Source organism: Caloenas nicobarica, chromosome 33 (genome assembly GCF_036013445.1).
Source record: "Caloenas nicobarica isolate bCalNic1 chromosome 33, bCalNic1.hap1, whole genome shotgun sequence".
NCBI classification, from domain to species: domain Eukaryota; kingdom Metazoa; phylum Chordata; class Aves; order Columbiformes; family Columbidae; genus Caloenas; species Caloenas nicobarica.
In genome coordinates this window covers 448,150-472,770 of record NC_088277.1, presented here as the reverse complement: position 1 = coordinate 472,770, position 24,621 = coordinate 448,150, and the positions used below count along the sequence as shown (strand labels likewise).

At 52.6% G+C, this 24,621-nt stretch overlaps 2 protein-coding genes across 6 annotated transcripts in view; one reads left to right on the top strand and one right to left on the bottom strand.

Moving 5' to 3' along the window:
- The window catches only part of LOC136000627 (keratin, type II cytoskeletal cochleal), a 53,369-nt gene that overhangs the window by 7,743 nt on the left and 21,005 nt on the right, over positions 1-24,621 (top strand). Inside the window, exons 2-3 of one of the 5 annotated variants that reach the window (XM_065654557.1) lie at positions 12,660-12,731; positions 16,952-17,203. The exons of 1 other annotated variant lie outside the window; for it this stretch is intronic. The gene's annotated coding sequence lies outside the window, so the exon portion shown is untranslated. Of the gene's footprint in view, positions 1-12,459; positions 12,732-16,951; positions 17,204-24,621 lie in introns of those variants that run through there. 3 more of the 5 variants (XM_065654559.1, XM_065654558.1, XM_065654562.1) reach the window with 3 other exon arrangements.
- Positions 10,880-24,172, bottom strand: LOC136000632 (keratin, type II cytoskeletal 80-like). The gene is made up of 9 exons (XM_065654567.1): positions 23,722-24,172; positions 20,794-21,008; positions 16,444-16,504; positions 15,514-15,609; positions 13,582-13,746; positions 12,947-13,072; positions 12,637-12,857; positions 12,259-12,314; positions 10,880-12,168 (listed from the first exon to the last, which is right to left on the bottom strand). Exons 1-9 carry the CDS (start codon positions 24,019-24,021, stop codon positions 12,005-12,007), a joined length of 1,404 nt encoding a protein of 467 aa, XP_065510639.1. The 5' UTR covers positions 24,022-24,172; the 3' UTR covers positions 10,880-12,004.

The window sequence follows — 24,621 nt, the reverse complement described above, 5'->3', positions numbered from 1 at the left end:
TTACTTAAACAGGTCTTGCTTAGTTTTTTTCCTCAAATACCCACAGTTGTTACTCGGGATGAATGCCTGAGAACTGCTCTTGGTTTGCCCTGGACCATTTCTGAGCCCAGTGCAGGTCAGCTCTGTGAACAACCTCGTCCTTGGACCAGGGCAGCCACGATGACCTGAGAAAGCACCTTTTCTACGTTGCCTCAACCAACCTGTGGTGTGGCTTCTTCCGTGACATCTTGCACAGTGCTCAGGGCAAGCGTTGCCTTCATGGAGAAGCCAGAAGAGAGCAGAGGTGTTGATCCTGGGAGCATGGGAACACGTAACGAAGTGTTCAGCCCCGGTACTCACTGAGAGGGCACAGGGACTCACAGAGGTGTTGAGCATGAGGAAGGAAGAAAAGGAGAGTAAATGTGGCTGAGACTTGGGAATCAAATTAAATACTCCTGGGGTACCTCCTGGCCTTTGTATTGATGAGCTCTTTCCTCCCGAGGGTTGTACTATTGCTGCTGGAAGCAGGAATCTCATTTGACCTTGAATAACATCAGTGCAAAACTGATTTGGGAAGGGACTCCCAAGGCCAAAGGATGCATTTACCTGAGCTGGAGGGTGAAGAATAGAGTAATGCAAAGGAGCAAACAGGCCTGTGCTAGGCCTTTCTCTCTGGTTTCCCAGGTGACTGGTTAGTGTCCCAAACACTGATCCTTACCTTCAGGGGAGGTGGAGAGTGGAGAGCTGCTCTGCTTCTCTCTGTTCTCTCTCGATTGCGTTTCTAGCTGGTGCTGTCACCAGCAAATTGGCTCTGTTCTTTGCCAAGGCTGCAGGTCCTGGCTGGTAGCTGTTCCCGGCTCTGGATGTGCGTGTCTGCGTTTTTTCTGTGGACCAGCTTCAGCTGGTTTGTGTGAAGTGCTGACTTCAGGCGTTGTGCAGGGGATGACTCAGAAGGGTAGAGGTTTAGGGGAGAGGGAGGAAAGTCTTTCTAAGGAGTTGTAAGCTATAAACTACAGCAAGCAGTATTGGTAGAGGTGGCCTGGTTCTCGTCCAGGTTCAAAAGGAAGAGTATTAAGGGTTTACAAAGAGCTGGCACAACTGCAAGGCGAAAGAATGGTTTATTGAGTGTGTAAATGCTCATAAAGCCGCTGGTAAACCTGGTGATGTTGTGTGTATAGAGATGGGGAGGAGAGGAGGCACCTACCTAGAAGGTACCTGGAGGTTTCCAAAGATCCTGATGCTCCCTGTGGAGAAACAGTGATGATGGTCACATTTGTCATCAGTGGAGCAACTGGTTGATGTAGAACCTGGTTCCTTTCAGCTCCCGGCTGTGGTTTCGGAGTCTAGGGCAGGTGGGCACCTTGCAGCACTTTGTGTAGTACTGTCTAAGGGTGGTCTGAAAGTCTTTGACTCTTGAAAGCCTTTGACTCTTGAAGAGCAGAGAAGTGCAAAGGGGCCGCTGGATCTCTTAGCAGGAGGTCATGGAGAGCAACTCACCCTGGTTCCTCTCTCTGTGACACGTCTACAGAAATTGCATAAAACACATATGAATTTGGTTATGTGATAAGACGGGAGAACGGCCCGTTTTTCCCCATCACAGGAACCGCTTTGCATGTTCACCTGCTGTGGGGCAGAGACACCTGCACTGTGGCTGCTGGATGGCAAAACAGGGACTGGGGGGAATTGGAGATGGCAAAGAGCAGGTTGGTCTGAGCCAGAGGGACTGGGAGAAGGAAAGGAGACGGTAAATGAGCTGTTCCTGGATATAATGCAGAAGTTGGGCACCTCCCGATATGAGAGACCACCCCACCGCTTCCCTTACATTGGCATTTCTCTGACAAGACGTCAGGGAAGACACTTGTCAGATAATTTGCTGATGTGGAAGCTTTGAAACCTGCGTGATTTGCCTTCTGCGCAAAACCCAAAGCAAGTGGGTTGGAGCCGTCTGCCCTAGTTGCACGCAGTTCCCTCCCCAGGGCGATGGACGCCGTAAGACCAGAGCTCAGCAAATGCACAAAGGGAAGCGCCAGGCGGGGCCCAGAGCCTGTTCCCTGCTGCAAACAATGCTGACAAAGCCCTCTGGGGCTGGGCGGCCAAACCTCGGAATTCTCCTTTCCCAGGCAGGTGGAAAAAGCAGCCTGAGCTGGCTGCATCTCCTGAGGTTCCCCAGCCCAAGGGCCGTCTGTCTGTCCCAAATTCTCTCCTGGCTTCAGAGCTGTATTTGTATGGACTTGGGGGACACGAGTGTGTGTGCGGGAGGGTTCATCTACCCCAGCATATTGGGCAAAATCTGTTGCCCTTTGAGGAGCACCAGAGTCGCTCCTGGCCTTTCTGTCCTTCCCTGACACGGTTCATGGAGTGTCATCAGGCATGGGTACCAACAGAGAAATTCCTGTGAATTCCGACGAGCTCTCTCCAGTGTCTGAGAACATCTTCACCGGGGCTTGGATCAGTGCAAGGTTCACGGTGAGGCCTGGATCTGAAGACCTGCTGAATTTAGCAGGTTTGTGGATTCAGGCCGGAATAGTGCATCAGAGGAATAAAGGCCAGTTGTGAACTGTAGATCCACTCTGAAACTGGATTTGGATCTTTTTGCAGACTAAACATAATTCCGCAAGGCTCTTAGATGGTAAACACTGAGAACAGGGCTAGTCACGTACATATGCGTTATACGTGTCTGTTCTGCTTTGCAAGAAGCAGCTGTTTGTTGGGAAAATGTAGAAAGAATTTGAATTTTTTCCTATGGGGTAGGATTTAACTGAAGAATATGGGAATGTTGTCAGCCTTGGTTCCAACCTCACCTGCGGCAAATGTGAAGCAAAGAAAATAAGGGGGCTAATGTAAGTTGGAGCTGAGCTGCCAAACTAAGATGAGGCTCTGCTTTAGTCAAGTTAGAGATGTACACAGGATTAGCTTAACCTGTGGGGAATCTAATGCTAAATACATCTGGTTAGGCAGCGCAAATTCTGTGTCTGTTAGGAGTGTGTTTTGGTGAGGGAAGCAGCTCGTGCCTGGTTCCTGCTAGCCCTGCATATTCACACTGGTCTGTGCAGCGTTTGCTGTCTGCAGTCTGTTTTCTCTTCAATTACGCTATCTGAATTACTCTCTGCTTTATGTTCTGGAGAAACAAGAGCACGTAGAGAGCACTGAGAGGTGAGCACGGAGGGAGCTGGGTGGGATCTGTAAGGGATCCAAGACTCCATGTCAAAACATCCCCACCCCATTCCTTGCATGGCTGGGATGGTTTGCAAAAAGCTCAGACTTTTCCATAAATTACAGAGAAATTGGCACAAAAGTAGCTCTCAAAGGGGCCCAGTCCAGCTCCCATAAAATCCACAAGAAATCTAGTCTCGCTGTACCGCTGTAGCCAATGCTCACTGAAGTTTTGCTTATTCCACTGGGGATTAAGGTGGCAGAGAAGGGGCCAATGCTGATGCTGGTTATTAGCAGCGTAGATCAGGAGCAAGGTGATGGTGTGGCCTTGAGAACAGGCTGAAGTTAGTCTTAATTTGCCAGCTCTGCTGCTTGTGGCCAGCAGCATCCTCAGTACAGCTGGAAGTTGCAAGTGCAGAGGGCTAGTTTATCAATTAAGAAGTGTGATCCTGAATTGCTTCTTACTCTACTTAAGGTCTCATCAAGGACTGAGAAGCTTCCAGCAAGGTGGACGTTCATATTTCTGGGTTACAGTCTGGCATTTTGGATTGAAATTCATCCCCACCAACCACTGAATCCTCCACCGTGGCCCAGCTGGGATCCCCCAGGACCTCGTGACATTGGGGGGTTTTTCTCTGGCTCCTCTTGTTGCTCTTGCCCTAGATAAGGGGTGTTGTATAATCTGCAGAGCACACTCCAGATATGTACGTGGGCGATTCCTCCGGGGAGAACTGAATTCAGCGCTCAGGTCAGAACATGTCCCGTAGGTGTTTGTTGCCGTGAGTGTGAGCTGGCTGCCGGGAAGCTGCCAGCACAGCACGTAGGGATGGAGCCCTTTGGTTTCATCCAGAGGCTCCACAGCACCTTGGTGCACTCAAAACTAGGCTGGAGAAAGCACTGACACGGAGGTTAACAGCAACCCATTTGTGGGAGCAAAAAGGCTTCTCTGATACTAGCTCAGCTCTGGCCTTAAGAGGAATAAACTTGTTCATGTTTCAGGTTTCCCCTGGGCAAAACCAAGGCTGAATGAACTGCAGGATTTTTTTTTAGTGCCTTGTGGTCCACAGTGTTAAAATAAAAATACATTTGGAGTTGTTCCCCCTTGTCTGGTTTGTAAGTCATTTGGGATCCCAGGTTTTGAGCGGTTTCTGTTGTTGGTACGCTAGAGCTTTGGTTTGGATTAGGAGAGCAGCCGTTCTTCCACGTTGCCCTGACTTCAGGAACTGGACTTGAAACAGTGTCACCCACTGGGAGAGCTGGCACTTTGGGGACAAACTGGTGCAGCATCGCTGCCTGATGAAGTGACAGGCTTCTGTCCAGGGAGGTGCTAAAGGAATGCTGGATTTACACCTTCTTGAGGTCAGTGGGACAGGCAGGTGTTAATCCAGAGTGGATTTGTAGCTATGGATCTGAATTGGTGTCATCTTGCTCCTTGTCTTGTATTTCTAACTCCTGCAGACTCTACAAAGGGCTCCAAATCAGCTTTCTCATGGTGATGTCTTTCAGCCCTACTGCACTTCTCCTGCATGAGGAGCTGACAGATCACTTGGGCTACACGATAAGGCTCTGGAGGAGCTGAAAACCAAGCCCCAGATGTTTTATATTCCCTTTTTAAGTGTGAGTATTTTTGCTCTGTGTATGTTGGTGGGGCAGCTCAAAGTGGCCAACATTTGTTGGGTGGCAGAGACTGCTGGCCAGGGCAGAAGGTCTTGGTGTTGCACTGGGTTGTTACCAGCCTGGGAAATGTTGGAGAAAAAGGAGATTTGGGGACTCTTGGAGCTGATCTCAGTTCTATAGAGATGGGTAAAACTGGGCACGTGGGCATTAGGAAGCTGGGAAATGTGCAGGCCAGATTTGCTAATGCTAAAAAATAACAATAATGCTAAAACCCAGCCAGTACAGTTTCTGTGAGCAGAAGCTGGGCCCTGGAGGCCCCGGCCCCCGCTTTGCACGAGGAGGCTGGTGCTGGTGAGTCCCGTGGGGGGGTCCTTTGCACGGGGGGCAGCGGGACCCCGGCAGGGCTGCAGCCAGGCTGCCCTGCCCCGTCCCCAGCGTTCGCTTCCTGCGTCAGAGCCCCCGCCATGACTCACAGCTGGGATTCCTCGGCCCTGAAGTGGTTCCTTCTCTTTATTTATTTATTTTTTTTTTCTTTCTCCCCTCTCCTCCCCAGGTGCTGAGCTTTTTTTCCAAAGCCTTCAATTGAAGGGTGTGTCTCTGAAATCTCGCAAACAGGCGCAGGCCCTGGCAGGAATGGGTGAGCACCGTTCCCATTATGTTATGAATACCTGGCCCCTTGCCATGGGGATCCTGCCAGGCCGAGCAGCCAATCTCGAGCACCTAGACCTGCTGAGCTCTGGGGTTTTGCTCCTCTCGCTAAGTCATTGCTTTGCAGAGATGGGCAGTTTTAATCTCCTCTCAGCAAGAGCTGTGTTTTTGTAGTCGCTTGGCCTGCTGCGATATCCCGGTTCCCACGGTTCGCAGCTTCCCAGGGTGCTGGTAGGGGTGGAGAGATGAGCAGCTGGACTGCCCGTCCTTCTGCGTGACTCACCTCGTCCAACCTGCAATCTCAGATATTTTCTGTCGCCCTGCCCTACGCGCTGGGCACTGCCCCTGCTCACCCAGGCCCCTCCATGGAGCTCGGCTCCATGTGCTGCATCAGCTTTGGAGGCTGCCCGGTGAATCTGTGCACCGGGGAGATCTGTCGGGCTGGGAGGAAGAAATTGAGCGCTCTGGGTCCAAACCGTCTCCATTTCCCAAAGGTGCCCATGTGTCGGGCTTCTTCCACCGCCTCAAATGCCCCATGAGCACTTGTTTTTCCTGGTGAGGATGTTGAGGGACATGTGGTGTTTAAGTAGCCGTGCTCGAAGCTAACAGGGAGGATGTAGAAGCTGAGATTTCAGCATGACCTCTCAAGTAGACAACGAAGCTGAACCCCAGTTCCAAGTTCTGCTTGCTGATGTGTGCAGAGGCCCAAGGGAGCAGGTCTTGGTGCCAGCAGTGCTTGCCGGCAAGGTGAGGCCACCAGTGGAGCTCTGAAAGCTGCCTGGGACTCAGGGGGCATCTGTGCAGAGCAAAGATGATGGGCGTGAGGTTGGAAATGGTCTCTGGACCATGCTGAGCTTGGAGCATATGAAACCTGGTACAGACAGACCCTGAGCTGGGCTGCAGAGTCTCAGTCCTGATTGCCAGGAGTAATAGGACCAGACCTTTGTTTTGTTTTCCTTTGTTTGCTCACCAAAACGGACCCCCGCTCTCTGGACAGGCTGGTCGTGCCAAGCCCCGGTGCACTTTCCACACTGGAAAGAGGGATCTCCTCATCTCCGCTGCGGCCTGATGGAGGTTAGCGTGGGCCACAACCCACACACCGGGCAGGGACAGGCTCGTTCGTGTCCCCATCTGTGGGCAGAGCTGCTGCTTTTCCCTGTGCCCCTTTTGCTTCTTGCAAAAAAAAATCTCTTCCCAGAGATTCCCACTGCTGCTGGATGATGTTGCTCTGTAGCAGAAATGGTGTGTGAGTAGAGGGGAAAGCAGGTCAGGAGCTGCTGGGAAATGTTTTAATTCCTGCCTTCCAGGGAACCAAACGTTGCTGTCCCACACACACTGATCCCCACCTCATTTGCCCCCATGCTGGGCTCTGTTCTCCTGGAGAGCTGTGCCAGATTAAATACGAGCAAACATCAAATGGCCAGCTTCATTGCCATTTTGTTCCAGGTGAGGCTTCCTGCGAGGGCCTTGTGGAGACACAGGAATTTGGGCTGGGCGGGGAGTGTGTGGAAGCAGCAGCTGCTGCCCGGCCGCGTGTGGGAGTCGCTGGCGTGCCCGGGGGTGTGGGACCTGCTGGTGCACCCACCCTGCCAGCCCGAGGGCAGCGATGACACAACCCCGCTGGAATCCGGCCCGCTCTAACCAGGGCTGCTGGCAGGCGGGTATCGAGTCTTGGCAGCACAACAAGGGAACGCTGGTTTCTCTGAAATTCTTGGGCTCGTTTGGTCAGGGCACTGGCGTGTGGAGTCACGGCAGAGTTGGCGTGTGTATCGCTGTGGTGGGGCCTGGAGACGGGGCTGTGGGGCTGGGGGCTGGCCTGGCAGCTCAGAGTCTGTCCTGTGGCCCTCCTGGCTGGCAGCAGCTTGGGTCTAGTCTTTTTTTTTTTTTTTTTCCCCCTAATGTGGGTGCATTCAGTGATGGGCCACCCTTGTCCTTTGTTCCTCCTCTCACCTTGCACAGAGGCAGTGACGTGTGGTACCAGGACTGGGAGCCACTGGGCTCTGTTGCACACTGGTTTTGGTACCGCTGGGAGTCCAGCCATGACTGGGCGATGCTGGAGTCCCCCCGTGATCCGGTTCCTGGGCTGAGGACACCGTGGAGGTGAAGCTGCCTTGGCAGGTCTGTGCTGGCTGGGAGGCACAGACCCCACAGCTGCCCCAAGCCAGCCTGGCATAGGCGGAGGTGGAAACTAAGCAAGAGGGATGGCTGTGGGACAGACCAAGAGACGCTTCACATGTCAGGGATGGGGAATAACTGGAAACAGTTGAAAGAAAGGGGCAACCCAGCCTTGCAGAAGACAACCTGCGCTTGGCTTGCGCACCCCGGGGAGTCTGGAGGAGAGAAAAGCCCCGATGGGGCTGCTGTCCCCAGTGAGGGATTCATGCAGGGCAGAGTTTCCCGTTTTGGGCCGGGCTGTGCAAACCCTGCACGCTCAGGTGTTCACATTCCTCCCTGGATTGGCCACCCTGAGAAAAACCTGGCCTTATACGGGCAAAAAAGCCAGTGCTGGCTGCTGCTCCTCCTCCTGTCCCGACCACGTGGAGAGGTGTGGATGGGCTGATGGGGTCGGGCGTGTTTTCCTCCACCCTCCTCTCTTGTCCCCTCCTTTCTCCAGATGCCCTGGAGACAATTATGGTGTTGGCTTCGTAGCCAGCATGGCTGATTTCGCAGGCTTGCAAAGAGGCTGGTTTTGTGTCCTCCAAAAGCCAGGGAGGGGATGGGTGGGAAGCCAAGGGGTCCCTCGGTGGGGCTGGAGATCTCTTCATGCTCCTGTAGGGACAGTACGAAATCACTGCCTGCCTGGTGGTTAATTCTCTCTCCTCCTTGCTAAACTCCCTGCTCTCTGTCCTGGGCTGGAAAATTTGATTAGGAAATCTAAATTATACTCCCCCTCAACTTGATCCCATCTTAGCCTGCAGGCAAAAACAAATAGGAGAAACTGAGGCACAGTTTTGTCCAAGATCAAGCAGCAAAAGGAAATGAAATTCTTGTCTTTGCCCAAGACTGAGCGAGTTCCTTTTCTTAATGTCTGATTTCTTGGGGTGAGCTGCTCCAGTCCCTGGCAACGGCTGCGCCAGGTGGCAGAGCTGGGGGCTGAGCCTGGAGGATCCGTCTCCCTCCTGTCTTGTGCCCTGTGTCTTGGGATCGCTCCAGGGATGAGCTGGAACTGGGGGGAGCAGCCGTGGGTGAAGTTGCACTGGCAGATTAAACTGGAAATCGGAGTGGGCTTGAGGGTATTTTTGGAAGAGAACAATTGCACGCGCTGGGACCAGATCTGGAGGGAAAGGAGAGGTGGGAGAAGAAACAGAAAGGCTCCTGCGTGCTGTTGGTTGTCTGTTTCATAGGGAGCGGATGGGCTGAAAGCTGTTTCTAAAGGAAAACATGGTTAATGTCTTTATAAAGTTATTTTTGGTGTTTCTTGCAGGATTTAGCCCTAGGAGGACAAAGAAGTGGTGTGTCTCTGCAGGCCAGAAAGGGTCCATGGCCTTTCTCAGTGTGGGGCTGACAGCACAACCCCCAGCCGGAGCTTTTGGTGTCACCCACCAAAACCGAACACCGAGGAGGGGAACGTCCGTTCCCTGGCTGGTGGGATCCGATTGAGGGAGGTGTTTTTCACTCTCAGTAGCTCTACTGGCAACAGATTTGCCTTCCCCAAGCAGATCCCCAGGCTGATTGGAAGCGTGTGTGGGCTATGAAGGAACGAGATTTTGGTCTGTGTGTGGTGAAGTGAAGCTGGGCCAGCCAGGCTGGGTTACTGGCCTGATTTCCACCAGGACACGAGTTCTTGGTGGGTAAGGAACACGCCCTGGGCTTCACTCCCTTTGTATTCTCGTGAAGCGTCCAGGGAGTGATCTTGACCGCGCTTTGGTGTCCTCGTTCTCGCTGCGTGGGAGCTGTTTTCCCTTTCTCCTGGGAGACTGGCCTTGCTGGAAGAAAGGAGGGGGTGTTTTGGGATGTTTTCCAGGCTCCAGGCCTCGGAGGCCTCTGAGCCTCTTTGGAGGCGTTTGCAATGGTGTCACCTGCCCAGGAGAGGGAGCCTGGAGCTCACGCTTGGGTGCTCCCCAGCCCGGGAGGCCGCGGCTCAGGTGTGCGGTGCGCTCAGAGCTGCTCTGGGGCTCAGCCTTTCCTTTCCCTGCTCTGAAGGCAGCAGAGGAGCTCAGCCGCTTCCCTCTGCCTGCTTTGGCTCGGCTCTGGGCTCCAGCCCACTCGCTGTTTGTGCAGACGGGAGTATTTCCTTGACAATCTTCCCTGCCGGAGTCTGCCCCACCGAAATCAGCTCTGCACCCCGCTTTCAGCACACGATTTATCTGTCTCTGGGTTTTGCCCGTAGGCTTTGTCTCACAGCTGGGCTGTGTCTTGGACATCTGATATCTCCTTTCCCCACACCGGGGCAGATGCTCCAATCTTTGGCTCCAGACAGGGTTTGAGGTCATCTTTGGGAAGCCTCTTGCAGTTGAAACTGATACAGTGTTACCTGGAGATGGCTGTGCTTGCCAGATAACATGGATGAGCTTGCCTTTATTCCACCGATGCCCTTAGCAGTGGCTCAAAAACTGAAGCACAGAGCAGCAAAGTGACTGAGACAGTGACACAGTGAGTCAGGTCCTTCTCTCCTGGGTCCTGCAACAGTGAATTGAACCCAGGAGTCTGGGTTCCTGGTCCCTGCTCTGGCCTCAGGGCTCTCTCAGTCCCCTGGGTGGCGAAGGCTCAGAAGCAGCAAAAAAACCACCCCAAAACCCCATGTGGCAGGGAAGGAAAACAGTGAGAAACTGTCTTCTTGCAGGATGGGGCTGCTGCTGAGCCCCTTTGCTTCCCAGCCTGGCCACGGCCGCCCACCTCTGGCCGCCCACCTCTGGCCGCCCACCTCTGGCCGCCCACCTCTGGCCGCCCTGTCCTTCAGTACCCCAGGGTGAACATTCGGGTTGCCCAAGCTCTCCCTTTCCTTTCGGGTTTCATTCTGGACAACTCTGTGTTTCTCACTCCCAGAGCCTCAGCCCCACCTCACGAAGACGCCGGGCTGTTCAGAGCCGTCATTTGTCATCTTTGGGGCCTCGCAGCCTTTGGAGTCGTGCAGCTTTGCACAAACCCCACGTCATTCCTCCAGCTGGAAGGGCTTTTGTGGAAGGGCCCTGCTGGATCCTGCCTCCAGAGGAAGCTCTGAGCTAAAGTGCCATCTCCTGAGCTGGGAACAGCTCGTACGACTGGGAGCTCACCCCTGGCTCCCCTCTTTCCCATCTCTGCCAGCAGGGAGCTCCCCAAAGCCTTGGTCAGTGGCACTGTGTCTGCCCCTCACCCCCGTGTGCCGCTTGCTGGGGACACAGACCCAACAAATCACCTGGAAACCCAGTTCAGCTTCATTTGGCTGCCGGAGTTTAGCCAGAGAGCTGCTGGCAACTGGGGAAAGAGCTGCTGTTTCAGATGGGCTGTGGTAAGAAATTTGGAAAAGAACCAAACAATACAATGCTTTCTCTGTGACACTCAGTACTTTATTATAACAGCCGTAACCCTGGAGAGCGGGTGTTCTGGTTACATGGATGCTGTGGTAGTTGTCTGTCCTACAGAAACCTGGAAATGCTGCCATGCATTCAGCAGAAATGTGCCAAGAGATGGTCAGCAACTCCTGGGAACTCAAAATGCGGGAGCTGGCGTGGCAGTGGCTGAGGCCAGAGCTTGGCCTCGTTAAGGAAAATACCTCAGGGTATTAATTTGTGCAAGAGGGACATGGCAGTGCCAGCGGTGAGGCCAGAACGTCCCCCCTCGCTCGCAGGGGAACGTGGCGTCTACAGAGTTGTGTGTGGCAGCTTTGGTGCGATATGACCGGTGTCAGCCAGGTAAGGGAGAAGCTGTCAGTTAAAATAAATATGAAGGCAAGTCCTGCTCGTTGAGGTGAAATGGGACCCAGGATCCCGTTTCTAGGGCCCAGCACCGCTGTGTGTGGGGTCTGGAGTGGCTTTGGGTGAGGCGTGCTCTCTGCTGGAGAGCTGGCTTAGGAAAGGAAAAGTTTTAAGGAGTTTTAGCTTTGGTAGCATGGGAAGGAATGGGCAGCCACCCAAAAGGCAGTAAGATGGGTTAAACACACTGATGTGGCCAAGGGTTCCCCAGTACAGCCAGATTTGTGAATCTAGATGTGACAAATCTGGCTGGCTCAGGTGCTTCGGCAGCTCGGTTTGGAAAGTCGCTGCTGCGTTCCTCCCAGAGCCACACCAGCCAGCACCTCGCGGAGCAGGGACAGAACAGAGCAGGAGTTTGTAATACTGCTAAAATGGCTTCTGGCTGCTGCGTTAAAAGCTTGTGTAAGAATTCTTTCCCCTCCTGCCAAGTTTCCTGCAGGTAGATCTCAAAGGCTGTGAATGCAAATCCTCTGGGCAGACAGACCTAGAGAGGAAGACAATGGTGTATGAGTGTTGAGTGGGAGCGTCTCTCAAATCCTAGGCTGGTTTCTGCTTGGAACTGGTAGCAGAGATGTTAACTGGAGTGTTGTAAAGACAAACTGAGAAGAGGATTCACATCCTTTGTCTCTTGGAAGCTGGCATGAGTTCAGGAGAAAGTGCTTTGGCTTTGTTTGGCCAAACGAGTCTCGTGTTTCTGCTTTGGGGCTCGGTTTCTCCTAGGAGTGTTCCTCGGTGGGCAGGGAATCGAGCTTGGGCTGGGCACTGCTGCTGAAGGCATCTGCTTTGGGTGGCACCGCCTTGTCACTGTGGCTTCTAGAGGGCTCAGCGCTGCCCGTTCCTCTCGCAAACAGCTTGGAGTTTCTCAAGGTGCTGGCAGACACTGCCGGGGCAGGGGGAATGAAAAGAGGGAGGTTAGAAACGCTTCATTCACACACTGCTTCACCAAACTGGACAAATAAAAACCACTTACGGTGCTTTGGCCTGGAGTGGATGGTGCTGATGATTGCGGGTATTGGTTGCTCCATGCTGCAAATGCAAGGACAGAGTGTGAGGACATGGATTAATATAGAGCGATGTGGAGGGCTGGAGCTTGGCCCATGTGAGCTGGGCCACACGGGTAGAGCCAAGCGCGTGTTTGAGTCATGGACACTCAATCAACAGCATCTAGAGAAGTGCTGGAACCCTCCAATCTGGGGAATATGAGCAAGAAACAGGGCTGAGCTGCGTGGGGACTGCTGGGATTTGTTCGTTCTTTGACCAGACCTTCAATACCAGACTCAAACTTGGGGTGTCCACTTTTTCCCGAGGGCTTTGGCTGCACCCCGTCTCCTCTCCAGACACAGCTCACCTGCTTTCCTCGCCTTCCATCAGCTTCCTGTAGGTGAGGATCTCCACATCCAGGGCCAGCTTGATGTTCATCAGCTCCTGATACTCCTTCACCAGGTGAGCCATGTCCTCCTTGCTCTTCTGTAGAGCTTCTTCGAGGTTGTTCAGTTTGGCTTTGGCGTCCTTGAGGGCCAGCTCGCCATGCTCTCCTGCTTCTTTGATGTGCTCCTCCAAGTACAGGCACTGGTGTTGCAGAGGGAAAAGGGGGATGGAGGCGTTAGGTGTGGAGCAGTTCCAGACCTCAGAGCTTTGTCACCCACCCCAGGACTCACCTGGCTCTTCTGGGACACGATGCAGGACCTCAGCTTCTGAATCTTGATGTTGAGGTCAGCGATCTCCCGGCGGCTGTCGAGGAGGTGGCCCCCGTAGGAGCCCGCCTGGGTGCTGCCTTCGGTGAGCTGCAGGGAGATGGAAGAGGGGGTTATCTGCGGGTTATCTGCACGTGTCTCCTGCGGCAGCAAAGGGATCGCTGAGGATTCACGCTGTCCTGGAGGAGAAACACCGAACTGGGGAAAAACAGCGGGTTTGTGGAAGGATTTAGCGCTTATTGTTATATCTTTGGCTGAAGCTGTGCCAGGTGTAGCACACACTGTCTCTTGGGGTTAATCACATTTTTTTCTTCTGTTTGAAGGGGCACCAATGGAAGGTCATTTGTATCTTAGGTGGCCAAGCTGCCACTGGGAGATGTCCTCGTCTTTCTCCACTATGGTATGGAGAGCCTAGAACAAAGAAACTCCTCATGTACCCAGCCAAGGGAGGAGTCGGTCTGGGTCAGCACCCTGGTCCTCCCTCCGTTCCCAGGTGCCATCTGTCCCCCCACAGCTTGCTGATTCCTGTACTTTCCAGGCTGCTCTCTCTCTTCTTTCCCTGCCTCTCCCCAGCATCAATCAGATAAGGACTCAGATACCTTTCTCCTGGTGAGGGCTTCAGCCTCCTCCCAGCTGCGGAGAGCCAGGGCTTCGTACTGGGCCCTCACTTCTTCCACAATTCTGCTCAGATCAAGTTTGCATGTGTTGTCAATCCCCAGTACAACAGAAATGTCCTTAATTTCTGTCAGCAGCTCCTCAAGTTCCTGAACAGCAAAGAGAGAACAGGACTGAGACACCAAGTAATCAACAGCTACATGCCAGAAGAGAGCTGAACCCAGGCAAATCAGATATTTATCAATATTCAGATGGTGGGCATTTATGTCTTGGGCAAGAAATCAGGTGGTGTGAATAGTTCTGCAGGCTAATGGTGCTGGAAAAGTGCCTTTGCTGAGCTCTTCTATCTAGAGAGGCTGTGGCCGCCAGTTCTGTTGTTATAGTCTGCTTTGTGTCTGGTAAAAGAAGGCAGAAACCAGCCCCTTCTGTGCACACATCCAGACCTGCTCAGCTCCCCAGAGCTGCTCTCTTGTGCTGGGGGGAGCAGGAACACGCAGACACAAGCTGCAGTGTCACCCACCGGGGTGTTCGCATTGGTAGCTGCCTCAGGCCCAGTGTCAGGACAAGGAGCCAAGCAGAGATGAATGCAGACTCCCCTCAGTGAACCCGAAAAGGACCCTTAATCCCCGCCTGGAAACTGTGCTCCGGGGTGGTTTGTATCCCGGCAAGACACGACTTGATGCTGAGCAGATGGCGAGCGCGTCCGCCTGGCAGCTCCCCCGGCCCGGCCTGCTGAGCAGGGGTGGCACTCTTATCCATATCTGCACTCGCTTCTGGTTTGCACCAGTGTTCAAAGAGAGCAGTGCACATCTCCCCCCATCTCCTGCCTTTCATCTCCATGGTTTTGTTCTTCCCTTTTGTGCTGAGGACTCTAATCTCTTAGAGAAACATTTGTGGACCTTGTTTGCCTTGCCTTCCCCTGACTGGGGAAACAAAGGGCACCCTGATGTGGTGATTCATGAATAACAGAAAAATACCCCACCGCTCTTCCAAAGAGCAGGATTATCAGTGTATTTTTTTCCCACTAGTGTTTAATCTTTGAGCCTCTTTGTTAATCTTTAGGCAGGTTAAGAGCTATATGAGAAAATGCACCTTTATAGCAAATACTTGAGCATCCTCTGCCAGGGGAAAAAAAAAAGTTGAACCTGGTGGTTTATTAATGAGCATCGAGGCTGAGATTTTCTTCTGATTCATACCAGCATGCTGCGAGCAAAGCTGTGGAGCAAAACTTTCCTTATTTGCCCTTGCACTGGGTATGTGTGCCTGTAAGTTGATGTCAGTCAAATCAACAGGTACAGGCGAGAGAATGACTCACCTGAAAACAAGCTGTGGAGAGGAGAGGGCAGAGAGAGAGGTGGAAAATAATTTCTTTGCATGAAGCATGGCTAAAAAAAAAATTAAAAGTGCAGCCGTCTGGCAGGACAGCAGTGTGGAACCTGGAAATGATCCTCACAGCAGGACCTCATTTCCAACCACCCCTGTGCCTTGCACCAGGAGTAATCTTATTCCAGAGAACGTAAGGCTTGTGCTTAGTTGCCAGCAAGGTATGTGTTCTAATGCGGTTCTGACATTATGCAGGTCCTTCTGCCTCTCCGTGCCTCAGTTTCCCCACAAGGAATGTAACATTCCTCTATCAAGCATCTTAGTTGTTTGTATTGGTAGAAGAATCAGACAAATCATTAGTATTCCCAAAGCACTGCCGAGCCTGCTTGGTGACATTTCACAGGCGCTGAGTAAGTGGCTGGAATCCCCGAGCAGATACGGGCGCTGCAGCCTTTGGGTTTGTCTGCAGAGCTGCAGCCTCCGCTTCCTTCTCCCCCTGGTGACACCGCACCTGACTGTGCCCTTCTCATTCCACTGCAAATGGAGTAAATTGGGTTGTGGTAACAAAGCCACTCTCCCAGTTCCATTTTTACCTGCTCATAGATGGTTTTCTTCAACTCCATCAGCTCTCGGAGCCCACTGAGTTTTACCTCCAGCTCAGTCCTGTGCAAGGAGCTCACGTCTAAATCCTAGAGGAGATGGAAAGTGTATTAATCAATAGTTTGTCTTCCCGCTGCCACCTCTCCCCCAGCAAGTGTCGTGCTGTTTCTTTGTGGATCTTGCTCCTCGGCAGATGTTTTTTGGTGGCAGTCTCCAGCGGGGCAGGGTGGAGAAGGAAGCAGGCAGGGCTGGTCCGTACCCACTCAGCTTTTGTTCACCACAAAAAGCACAGGTTATTGAAAACTCTGATGCCATCCGCAAAAGTCACCAGAACTGCCCTTGCTGGCTGATGAGTGTGTCAAGGAAAACATGCAATTAGGCATAACGATCATTTGCGGGGAACGTTTCCTCTGTCTAATAATACCCTGCATTCCTGTACCTCAGATTTTTTTTTTTTTTTTTTTTTAATGTCAAGGCTGTGCACAAAGCCTCCCATTTCAGCTGATATTCAAATGCAGCTCCTTCTGGGGCGGGATGTTTGAACAGGGTGTAGCCAAGCGACAGGAAACAAAAGCAAACACATTTATCAACTTGCAGCCTTTCTCAACCCCTGATGTCATTTGATGACATGCTGGGGAGCAGAGGTGTCCTGGGGTGCAGAGCCAGCTCTGCGCAGCACGCTCTGAGCCCCGGCTGCTTTTGCCGAGGGCCCTGGGGCTTTTCTGTGCCCACAAGTGGCCCAGGCTCACTTGTGCTTTTCCTCTTGAGCTTGTGACCACCTTCACCACCCCGCTGTCCTCAAAACCTCGCTGCCCCATGGGACATCTGCGGGCCAAGGGCTGTCCGGGCTGGGCCTGGGCCATCCTGCCTCTCTGAGCTCTGGTGTAGAGCCCACCCGAGGAAAAGCTTCTCTTGCCACTGACCTTTTTGAGCTCCATGAAGGTGTATTCCATGCCACTGCAGAGGCGAATTTCATCCTCGTACCTAAGGAGAGTGAAAAAAGCAGTAAGAAATTGCACGTGGTGAAAGCCTCTGGGATGCTTAAGGTTGCCTTGCTGGCCCCAGAAAGTGTTGGGATTAAAGCTTTCTGCTTTTAATACGATGTCCCACCACCTTGACATGCGCTAGGCAGCAAGGAGAGAGATCTCTTAGGTGTGGGCACCGTGTCCAAGAGGGAGGATGACGAGTTGCCACATTCCAGCTGCTCTGCAGGAACACCAGGAGCTCTTGAAGGCTGAGAAGCCTGAGAGTAGAGATGAGGTGGCTTTAATTCTAATTTAATTGGAGGGCTAAGCAACCTCAGGTTACCTCACATTTGCTCCAGAGAGAGAGTAGGCATGGAGAGGTGGGGTGTGGTGAGCGAAACCCAGTCGCATGCCCAAAGACTCCTAAATTATCACCCTAACCCTTCCTCTTCTGTTTTTTTTTCAGGTATCCTCAGCAGTTAATACCTGGAGTCTGAGAGTCTTCTCAAGGGAGAAAACTTCTGGCTTGTGAAAATTCCAAGAATACTGGACTGGTGTCATAACTTATCTTAAATGTAGTGCAGTTTGTGAAGTAACACGGGACCTGGCAAAGCAATTTGTGGAAACCAGCGCCCACAGAGCAGAAGGTATCAAAACCCAGCCGGGACAGGGTGGAGTCCTAGTGGTGAAATATCCAGCAGAGGAACCAACCCCGCAGGTATTTAAAACCAGGTCTGATAAGGCAGGACCAGGATCGCAAAGAGTCCAGGGGCAAATGCACTTCTTGGTGGCCGGCAGCTTAGGGAACATGCCAACCCTTGGTGGCCCTTGGGAGCAGCACACGGCCAGCTCCGGTGTTCCTAAAAGCCAATCTCTGACCAGGAAGCCAAAGGGGCTGTTCTGGGCCTGGTGTGAGAGCAGCAGCAGGTGGTTTGTTTGCCGTGCAGGAGTGTTATGGGGTGGGTGTCTGGTGTCTCCCACTGCGCTGCTGGATGCACTTTGGGGCATTGGCTCTTCTGCTGGGAACGGAGCAGGTTGCGCTCACAGGGAGGTCGTGGCTTCGCTGCTCGTCCACGATACTGCAGGCTCCTCTTATGCTAATGTGCATGTAGCATGTCTAGGCTGTGAAATTAAACCCTCGAGTGCACCAAATTGATATGGGGAAGGCTGAGACCTTTGGGAATGAGGTAAAATGGCATTTCCTAACAGATTCCCTAAAACTGGGAATGACAGCCATACTCTGGTGATCTGGTGCATCATCACTTCAGTCACTCTCGAGAGCCTTCCCTGCTGTTGCACAGACCTTTAGGAGCCAGAGGAGCTGTGCTGAGGAGCAGAAAGAGGAGAAGGTGTTGGGAGGGCAGCGCAGGGTATGGCGTTGCAGGGCAGGGGGTACGTCAGGCTCAGGAGCTGGCCTGAAACATCAACCCCAGCTCCCCGGAGCTGTTGCTTCCTTGACAGAGGGAACAGCGAGGGCAGGGAGGGGACCTGATGGTCACAGGCGCCACAGTTTGGCACTTCTACAGTTCCTTTTGAGTACCCCCATGCTGTTAAACTCACCCTTTCCTTGCCTGCCTTTATAAGGCCAGGCAGCTAACGAGATTTACCTGTCTGGTTTCTCTGCTCTTTAGCTGGAATGTTAACCATGCTGCCAGCAACTATGTACTGAGCTTAATTACAGCCTGCCACTCTTCCTTCATCCTTGCTGCAGCTCAGCCCAATCCCAGGCTGTCCCAGCCTGCTGAAGCAGCTTCGCGCATTGCCGGGCGCTGACATAACCCTGCATTTTGAACAAACATCGCTCCTGACTGAAGGAGAGCAGGCCCAGCCAGCCAAACGTGCTCACCGCACGGCTCCGAAGGGACCTGGGGACCGGGAGATGATTCACATGGGGCTGGAGCATTCCACAAACACATTACAGCATTTATCTGCTTAGAGATAATCCCCTAGCAGTCATGCATGAAGGCGTAAATCCATCCCATCTCAATTCCTGCACTTAAGACACACTTGAGACAGGCGTCTGGTCGCCTTGGGCTCCTTCCATAGGCACTGTAGCAAAACCAGAGGTGAACCAGATCTCAGATGGGCTGTGTCCCTCTCTGAATGTGCCTTCAACACTACTTTAGGGTAAAGATATAGCGGTGGGATGGATCTGAGCCTGGTGGCACAAAATTAAGTTAGTCTTCCTCTTGTGGGGTGAGGAAATGGGGCAGGAAGCAGCTGAAAACCAAGTGCAGAGGTTGGAGGTAGAGGGGTGTTGAGTGTCTGGTCTGGTGGCAAGATCTGCCGAACGCGATCCCTGGATCTCAGAAGTGGAGCCTCTGAAGGCCTCACGCCCCGTATTTTCCTGCAGTGTCTCCCCAGTACCACACCAGAGTAGGTCAGCACACGCCAAAATTCCCCGTCGTCTTATTCAAATGGATCTTTGCATGTGCAAATGGCCGTGTGGGGAGCTGAAGCAAGCATTTGTGCAGATGTGCACCTCTGGGCAGTCATCCCTATTCAGCTATTTGATTTTTAGCTTGACTTCCTAAAGCGGCAGGGTTTGAGATCCTGCGCCTGCCTCCAGCCCCCTTCCCTGTCCCCTTTCATTCTTCTCTGCATTTGGAATTGCTGCTCAATGCAACCTAATGTGAGAGGGAGCTGCAAGTGCTAGTTAAATCTGGATGGCTTTAGGAAAACAGGCCCTGGATAGATGAGACAGACAAGTTAGGGCCTCGCAGAGGGGCGTGGACAGGCGCATTGCACACTGAAGTGGCGTGTTGGGCAGCAGCCTGCTCGGTGGTCACCGTGTTCCATCTGCAGTGCCGCAGCTTGGGTGAGAGCGTAACCAGGTACATTTGCCAGTCAAGTTATTAGCTCTTCTTCCCCCAAAAAATTTCCCTTGGGAAAAGAAACCTCCCAAATTTGCATGGTTTAGGCAGACCATTAGCTCCAGAAAAACAACTGGGCTGGGGCAGCCTTCTTGAAGGCGGCGTGCAGGACTCGACAGAGCCAGCGTGGGTTAGGCCGGGCTTGGATCGCTGCCTGGAGAAGGCTCAGCAGAACCAGCTGTTCTCTCCCCGTGAATCACTAGGCCCTGGGAGCAGCACAGGGAATTGTCACTGTCACAGCAATCCACCTGCGCTGGCTTCGGATGCTGAAACCCCCAGTGACATGGTGGTTTTACCCATTTGCTGCTTAGGTCTCCCCGGTGGGGTTTGTGCCTTGCAGCTCCCAGCTTGAGCTGGGTTAACAGTTAGACTTGATGATCTTAAAGGTGTTTTCCAACCAAAATGATTCTGTGACTCCAGCTCCTGTTCCTGCTCTGCCAACTGCTTGCTTTGTGCACCTGAGTGAGACATTTAACGGCTGGCTGTAAAGCGGAGGTATCGGCCCTTTCCTGAATTTGCAGACACGTTGAGTAGCTGGTTTAATCAAAGTCTGCAAAGAGCTTTGAGATCCTTGGACTAAATTCTCTGGAGAGGGCACTGGTTTTATTTAAGCATCATTTTGTACATCAGGAGCAGGTCTGAGCTCTCACTACAGCGATGTCTCAGTGCCGGCGCAGGGACAGTCCCGTACGTGGGTCTGTGCCACAAATCAGTGTTCAAGACTCCCGAGATTTAGTGTAGGCAGCTGGGTGTAACTGTAGGGGAAAGGATCTAATTGTGGATTCGTCTGCGGTATGCAAATGACACCGATAATAAGAAAAGCATTGTCTTCTTGAATGAGGCATGGCACATCTCAAATGCTCCTATCTGAAGATCTCCAAGCTCTTGGCAAAAGCAGCGATAAGCACGTGGCAGCAGGTCCTCCCTTCACCTTTCAGCTGACTCAATATTTTCTGTCAAGAGGTTTTCTGGGTAAAAGTCTGACTCTTTTGGTCAAAGCAGAGCTTTGCATTAAATGTTGTGGGGTGCAGGGGGAAAGGAAGGGATGCTTGTTAATACTAAGCAGCCTAGATCCATAAAATGATTTGGAGAGAGTGTTCTGGCTTGTGATAACACTGTGGAGAATAAATATTTCTCTGTTTTAGTGCCTGTTGTTCCTGATAATACTGTTCCCCAGAGCTGCCCTCTGACCTGAGGAATTTCTCAGATGCCCAGCACTCTTTGGTATTTGCTTTTTATGGGTTTTCTTTCATCTCTAGTTAATCAGGAAGAGGCTAGGATGCTAACTTCTCAAATACACAGTTTTGTGTGCACCAAACTAGGAATTTGTGCCTGGGAATAACAAGATGTCTGTGTTAAATCAACCCCACTCTGCTCTGTGCACACCGCTTAACCGATACCTTTCAAACGCGTTCCAGCCAGGCCAGACACCTACTTGCTTCGGAAGTTATCCATGGTGCTCAGGACCTTCGTCAGCTCCGACTCGAGGGTTTCCTGCTCGTAGTTGAGCGCCTTCATCTCTTGATTCATTTTGCTCATGTACTGATCGTAGATGGCCTTCATGTCCGACTCGGACTCGGAATTGTCCTGGTCCTTCAAGAAGTTCCACCTTGTCGTCAGGATCTTGTTCTGTTGCTCCAAGGACTGGACCTGCAGGAGAAGTTTCAGAGGTGTCAGTGACACTGGCAGCAAAGCTGGCAGCTCCTGGAGAATCAGCAGGTGAGGACCGGCCAGCTCCTGAAGGATGGAGGGTTATAGGGACTTCTAAAGGTTTTACACATTGCCACCTTATTCATTTCTTGCTAGAGCATGTTCTCATCAAAACGAATGACCGTCTGTTATTAAGTCACTGAAAAATCAGAACTGTTCAATGCTGGTCCCCTTTGCCTCAAAACATATTGATGTAAAGGCTGAAAATCCACCACAGGTGACCCGCGTGTGTCCAGGGCGAATGGCAATCTGATTGACTACCCGCACCAAGGCAACTCCTCTCACATCTGTAGGACTACACCATGGTGAAGTTTACGTAGTGAATCAGACTCCTGGTTTGTATTGCAAAGCAACAGAGACAAGGCCTATGGGAACTCTAGAGAATAAGCAAAAATAATTACAGGCTCCTGATGAGGCCTCTGTGTGTGTGCCTGTCTGCTTGAGAGAGGATACGCTGCATTTCCAGCCACCCGCCGTTTGAATCCAGCACTTTTCTTTCCTAATATTCCCAATCTTAACAGTAATGCTCAGTGTTTAACAGTTTCCCTCTTCAAAGCTCTTGGCTCACTTCAATTAATTATGTAATTGCTACTCTTATTGCTCTGTGAACAAAACCAGGCTCCTTCGGCCACATTTTGGCTGGTGATCTGTGAGTTGCCTCCGACCGTGTCCCGTGCTCTGTCACAGAGATGATCCGGCGCTGACGCTGCGCCCTGCACGGCGAGTGCTGCAGTGCCGTTGCTATCGGACATTGACCTTCTGCTGTGATCTTTAACGTCCTGCCGGTGCTCTGAGTCCATCCGTGACCCTCGAAGTCTCAGCTCCTGACCTTGCTCCTAATCCTTAGTTGCTCTTCTTTTTCCCCTCACTAGCTCTTCAGTCTCTTTCCTGTTCCCAAACCAAACCCATCAACAGGGCTGACCTGCTTACTTCTTGTTTTCTTACCCAGCGTCCCTCTTAGCAGAAATTCTTCCTTGCATAGTTTTTTAGCATGAGTTTTGCAGCAGAATGACCCAGATCTGGCCACATTTCCTGGAAAGTTGTGCCTGAACACTGAAAAACTGAGTTGAGCTTGGTGCTCGGAGGCCTGCGCGGTGCCCAGGCTAAAGGAAGGGCTTCAGACGCGGGCTCCATCACTTGGCTGTTCCCCATCTTCCACCTGGACATCTCTGGCTGGAAAATACATCCTAGCAGATGTGGAACAGCCTGCTGGCAAACCGTCAGCAGCAAACTCCTCAAGTTCGTGTGGTCAATTATCTGAGGAATTAGCCGCTCAGGCTTGAGACCATCTGAATTCCTGATTAAAAAGACGAGTTCTCTTTGGCAGGGAAGTGTCATTACTCTCCTCTGGAATGAGGGCCTGAGGCAGGTGGCCGAAGTTCGCTGCTTGACATACCACTTGAAGCTGCAGCCTTCAAAGCGAAACGCAGGAGTTGCTAACGCTGAAGCCGAAGCCACCCGGCTGAGGTGGGGTGTTCGTATCTTCTGTCCATCAGGCCCTGCAGTGCACTCTTATCAGCCGGCCACCCGCTTGGCTTTATCAGGAGACCTGGATGCTCTCTCTCTTCTGCACGGAACAGGCTGGAGCACGTGGCCTGGCTCACGTACGTGTTGTCACTGCGTGGTCTTGTCCCCCGTCCTTTCTGCTGGGGTCTGGGTTCTGACATCCACACAAACCCCGATTCGGACAGTCAAAGGGCCGGTCCTGCAGCACGTGGGACACAACCCGCCTGGGTGATTTCCTCCCCCAAAGTCACATTGCCAAGATCTGCGCTTGGCAAAGCCACGGACGTGGAGGCGGCCGTGCCCCCCATCCCGGGCCAGCCCCCGGTACCGCCGCACGCCTGTTTGCACACGCAGGTGTGGTTGGTTCACAACTGTTCCATTTGGATAGATGCTCTGGGAGATGATTCCCACACCCTTCTTCTTCCCAGTGTGAATTCAGGTCCTCAGAGAGGTAGAGTTAAAATAAAAAACCCTCCCAAGCCATAGTAGCTTGGCGTTGGGTGCTGGTATTGTAGACGGCAGTGAAGCAATCCTGCAAGATTACCATCTGTTTACAGAGCACCAGGGCTCTGCAGGAACCTGCCTCGGCTGGAGGAGTTGTTTTCCTTTGAGAAAACCTTCTGCCTTCTCATGGATCTTAAGAGATGAAAGCGACACTTTCTTGGCTCCGCACACAACCCGACGCGCTGAAAACCCCAGCGCAGGGAGGTGGGCGGGGGGTCTCCCTTGCCCACCCCGTTGCTCTGGAGCTGAATTTCCAGCTCTCTCGAGCGCTCGAAGAAGAATTTGAGCTGCTGCCTTGCTCGGCATCAGCGCCCATGGCTGTCTGTCCCCTGCTCTATGGCCCTGCTGTCACCGCTCGGGTGGAGCAGTGTCCCTGAGGGCTGCGCTGCTGTCGTCCCCAGGGACACGGGGGTGACAGGCGCAGCGAAGGAGCTGCAGGGGCTGCCTGATGCCGCTGACCGCGGATGCGGCCCGGCTTCACCTAGAGATGATGCTAGCTCTTGTGAAAACAGATAGCACTGAAGGAATAACTAATTAGGTAACGAGCCTGGCAATGGGTAGCTGAAGGCCTCCCGAGAGACTGGGTAGTGTCTGTGTCCCCACCACCATCCCCGGCCCTGTGGTGCTCAGCAGCTCACCTTACCTTCTCAATCAGGGTCACGAACTGGTTGTTGAGCAGCTTGATGTCCTCTTTCTCCTGCTGCCGCACGGCTTGGAAGTCGGGGTCGAGGTCGAGGTGCACGGGTGCCAGGAGCCTGCTGTCGATGGAGAAGGAGGGGTAGGAGCAGCGGTACCCACCGTCGCCGTAGCCGTTGCCGGCCATGCCGTTGAGGCTGCCCAGGCGATCCGGGGACGTGCCGGCTGCTTTGCCTCTGCTCATCTTCCCCGCCACCTCCCAGGAGGAGAGGGAGCCACTGCTGAAGGCTTTGCAAGGGTTAGTCATGCTCGGCTGTGGCTCTGCAGCTGGAGGGGAGGAGAAGGGAGGGAAAAGGGGAGGAAGGAAAAAAAAGAGATGGAGTTTTGCTGCTGCCGCCTCAAAGGGAAGGAGAGTAGTGGCACACGGAGGAGTTTGGACGGCTTGATTCCTGTCTCCTCAGCTCGTGGGTTGGCTAATGAATTACAAGCACCTGTTCTCCTATGTTCATTAAACGGAGGAGGGTGTAACCGTTGATGTAATCCAGATCAACCTGTTGGCTTTTTATTTTTTTTTTTTTCCCTCCTCTCTCTGTACCCTCCTTTCTTCAGGAGCTTGTTTGTGTGGTGAGGGCATAGGCAGCAAAAACAAATCACTCCCAGGTAATTCGCCGGGCCCCAAGCGGCTGCTTTCCTCATCCTTAAATGGTGAAGAAAGGAATCAGAGGTGCTGGGCTGCGGCAGGACGGCTCCGAGCACGGCTGCTGCTCCGGGACTTGGCGCACGGAGCCCGGGTTCAGCCCCTGGCTGCTTTCCAGCCAAAATCTGCAGGAAAGAATTGTGATTTTTAATCATTTTTTTTGGTGGGCGAGTGTTTAAAATCATAAAGAATCTGATTTGGCTAAGGGTA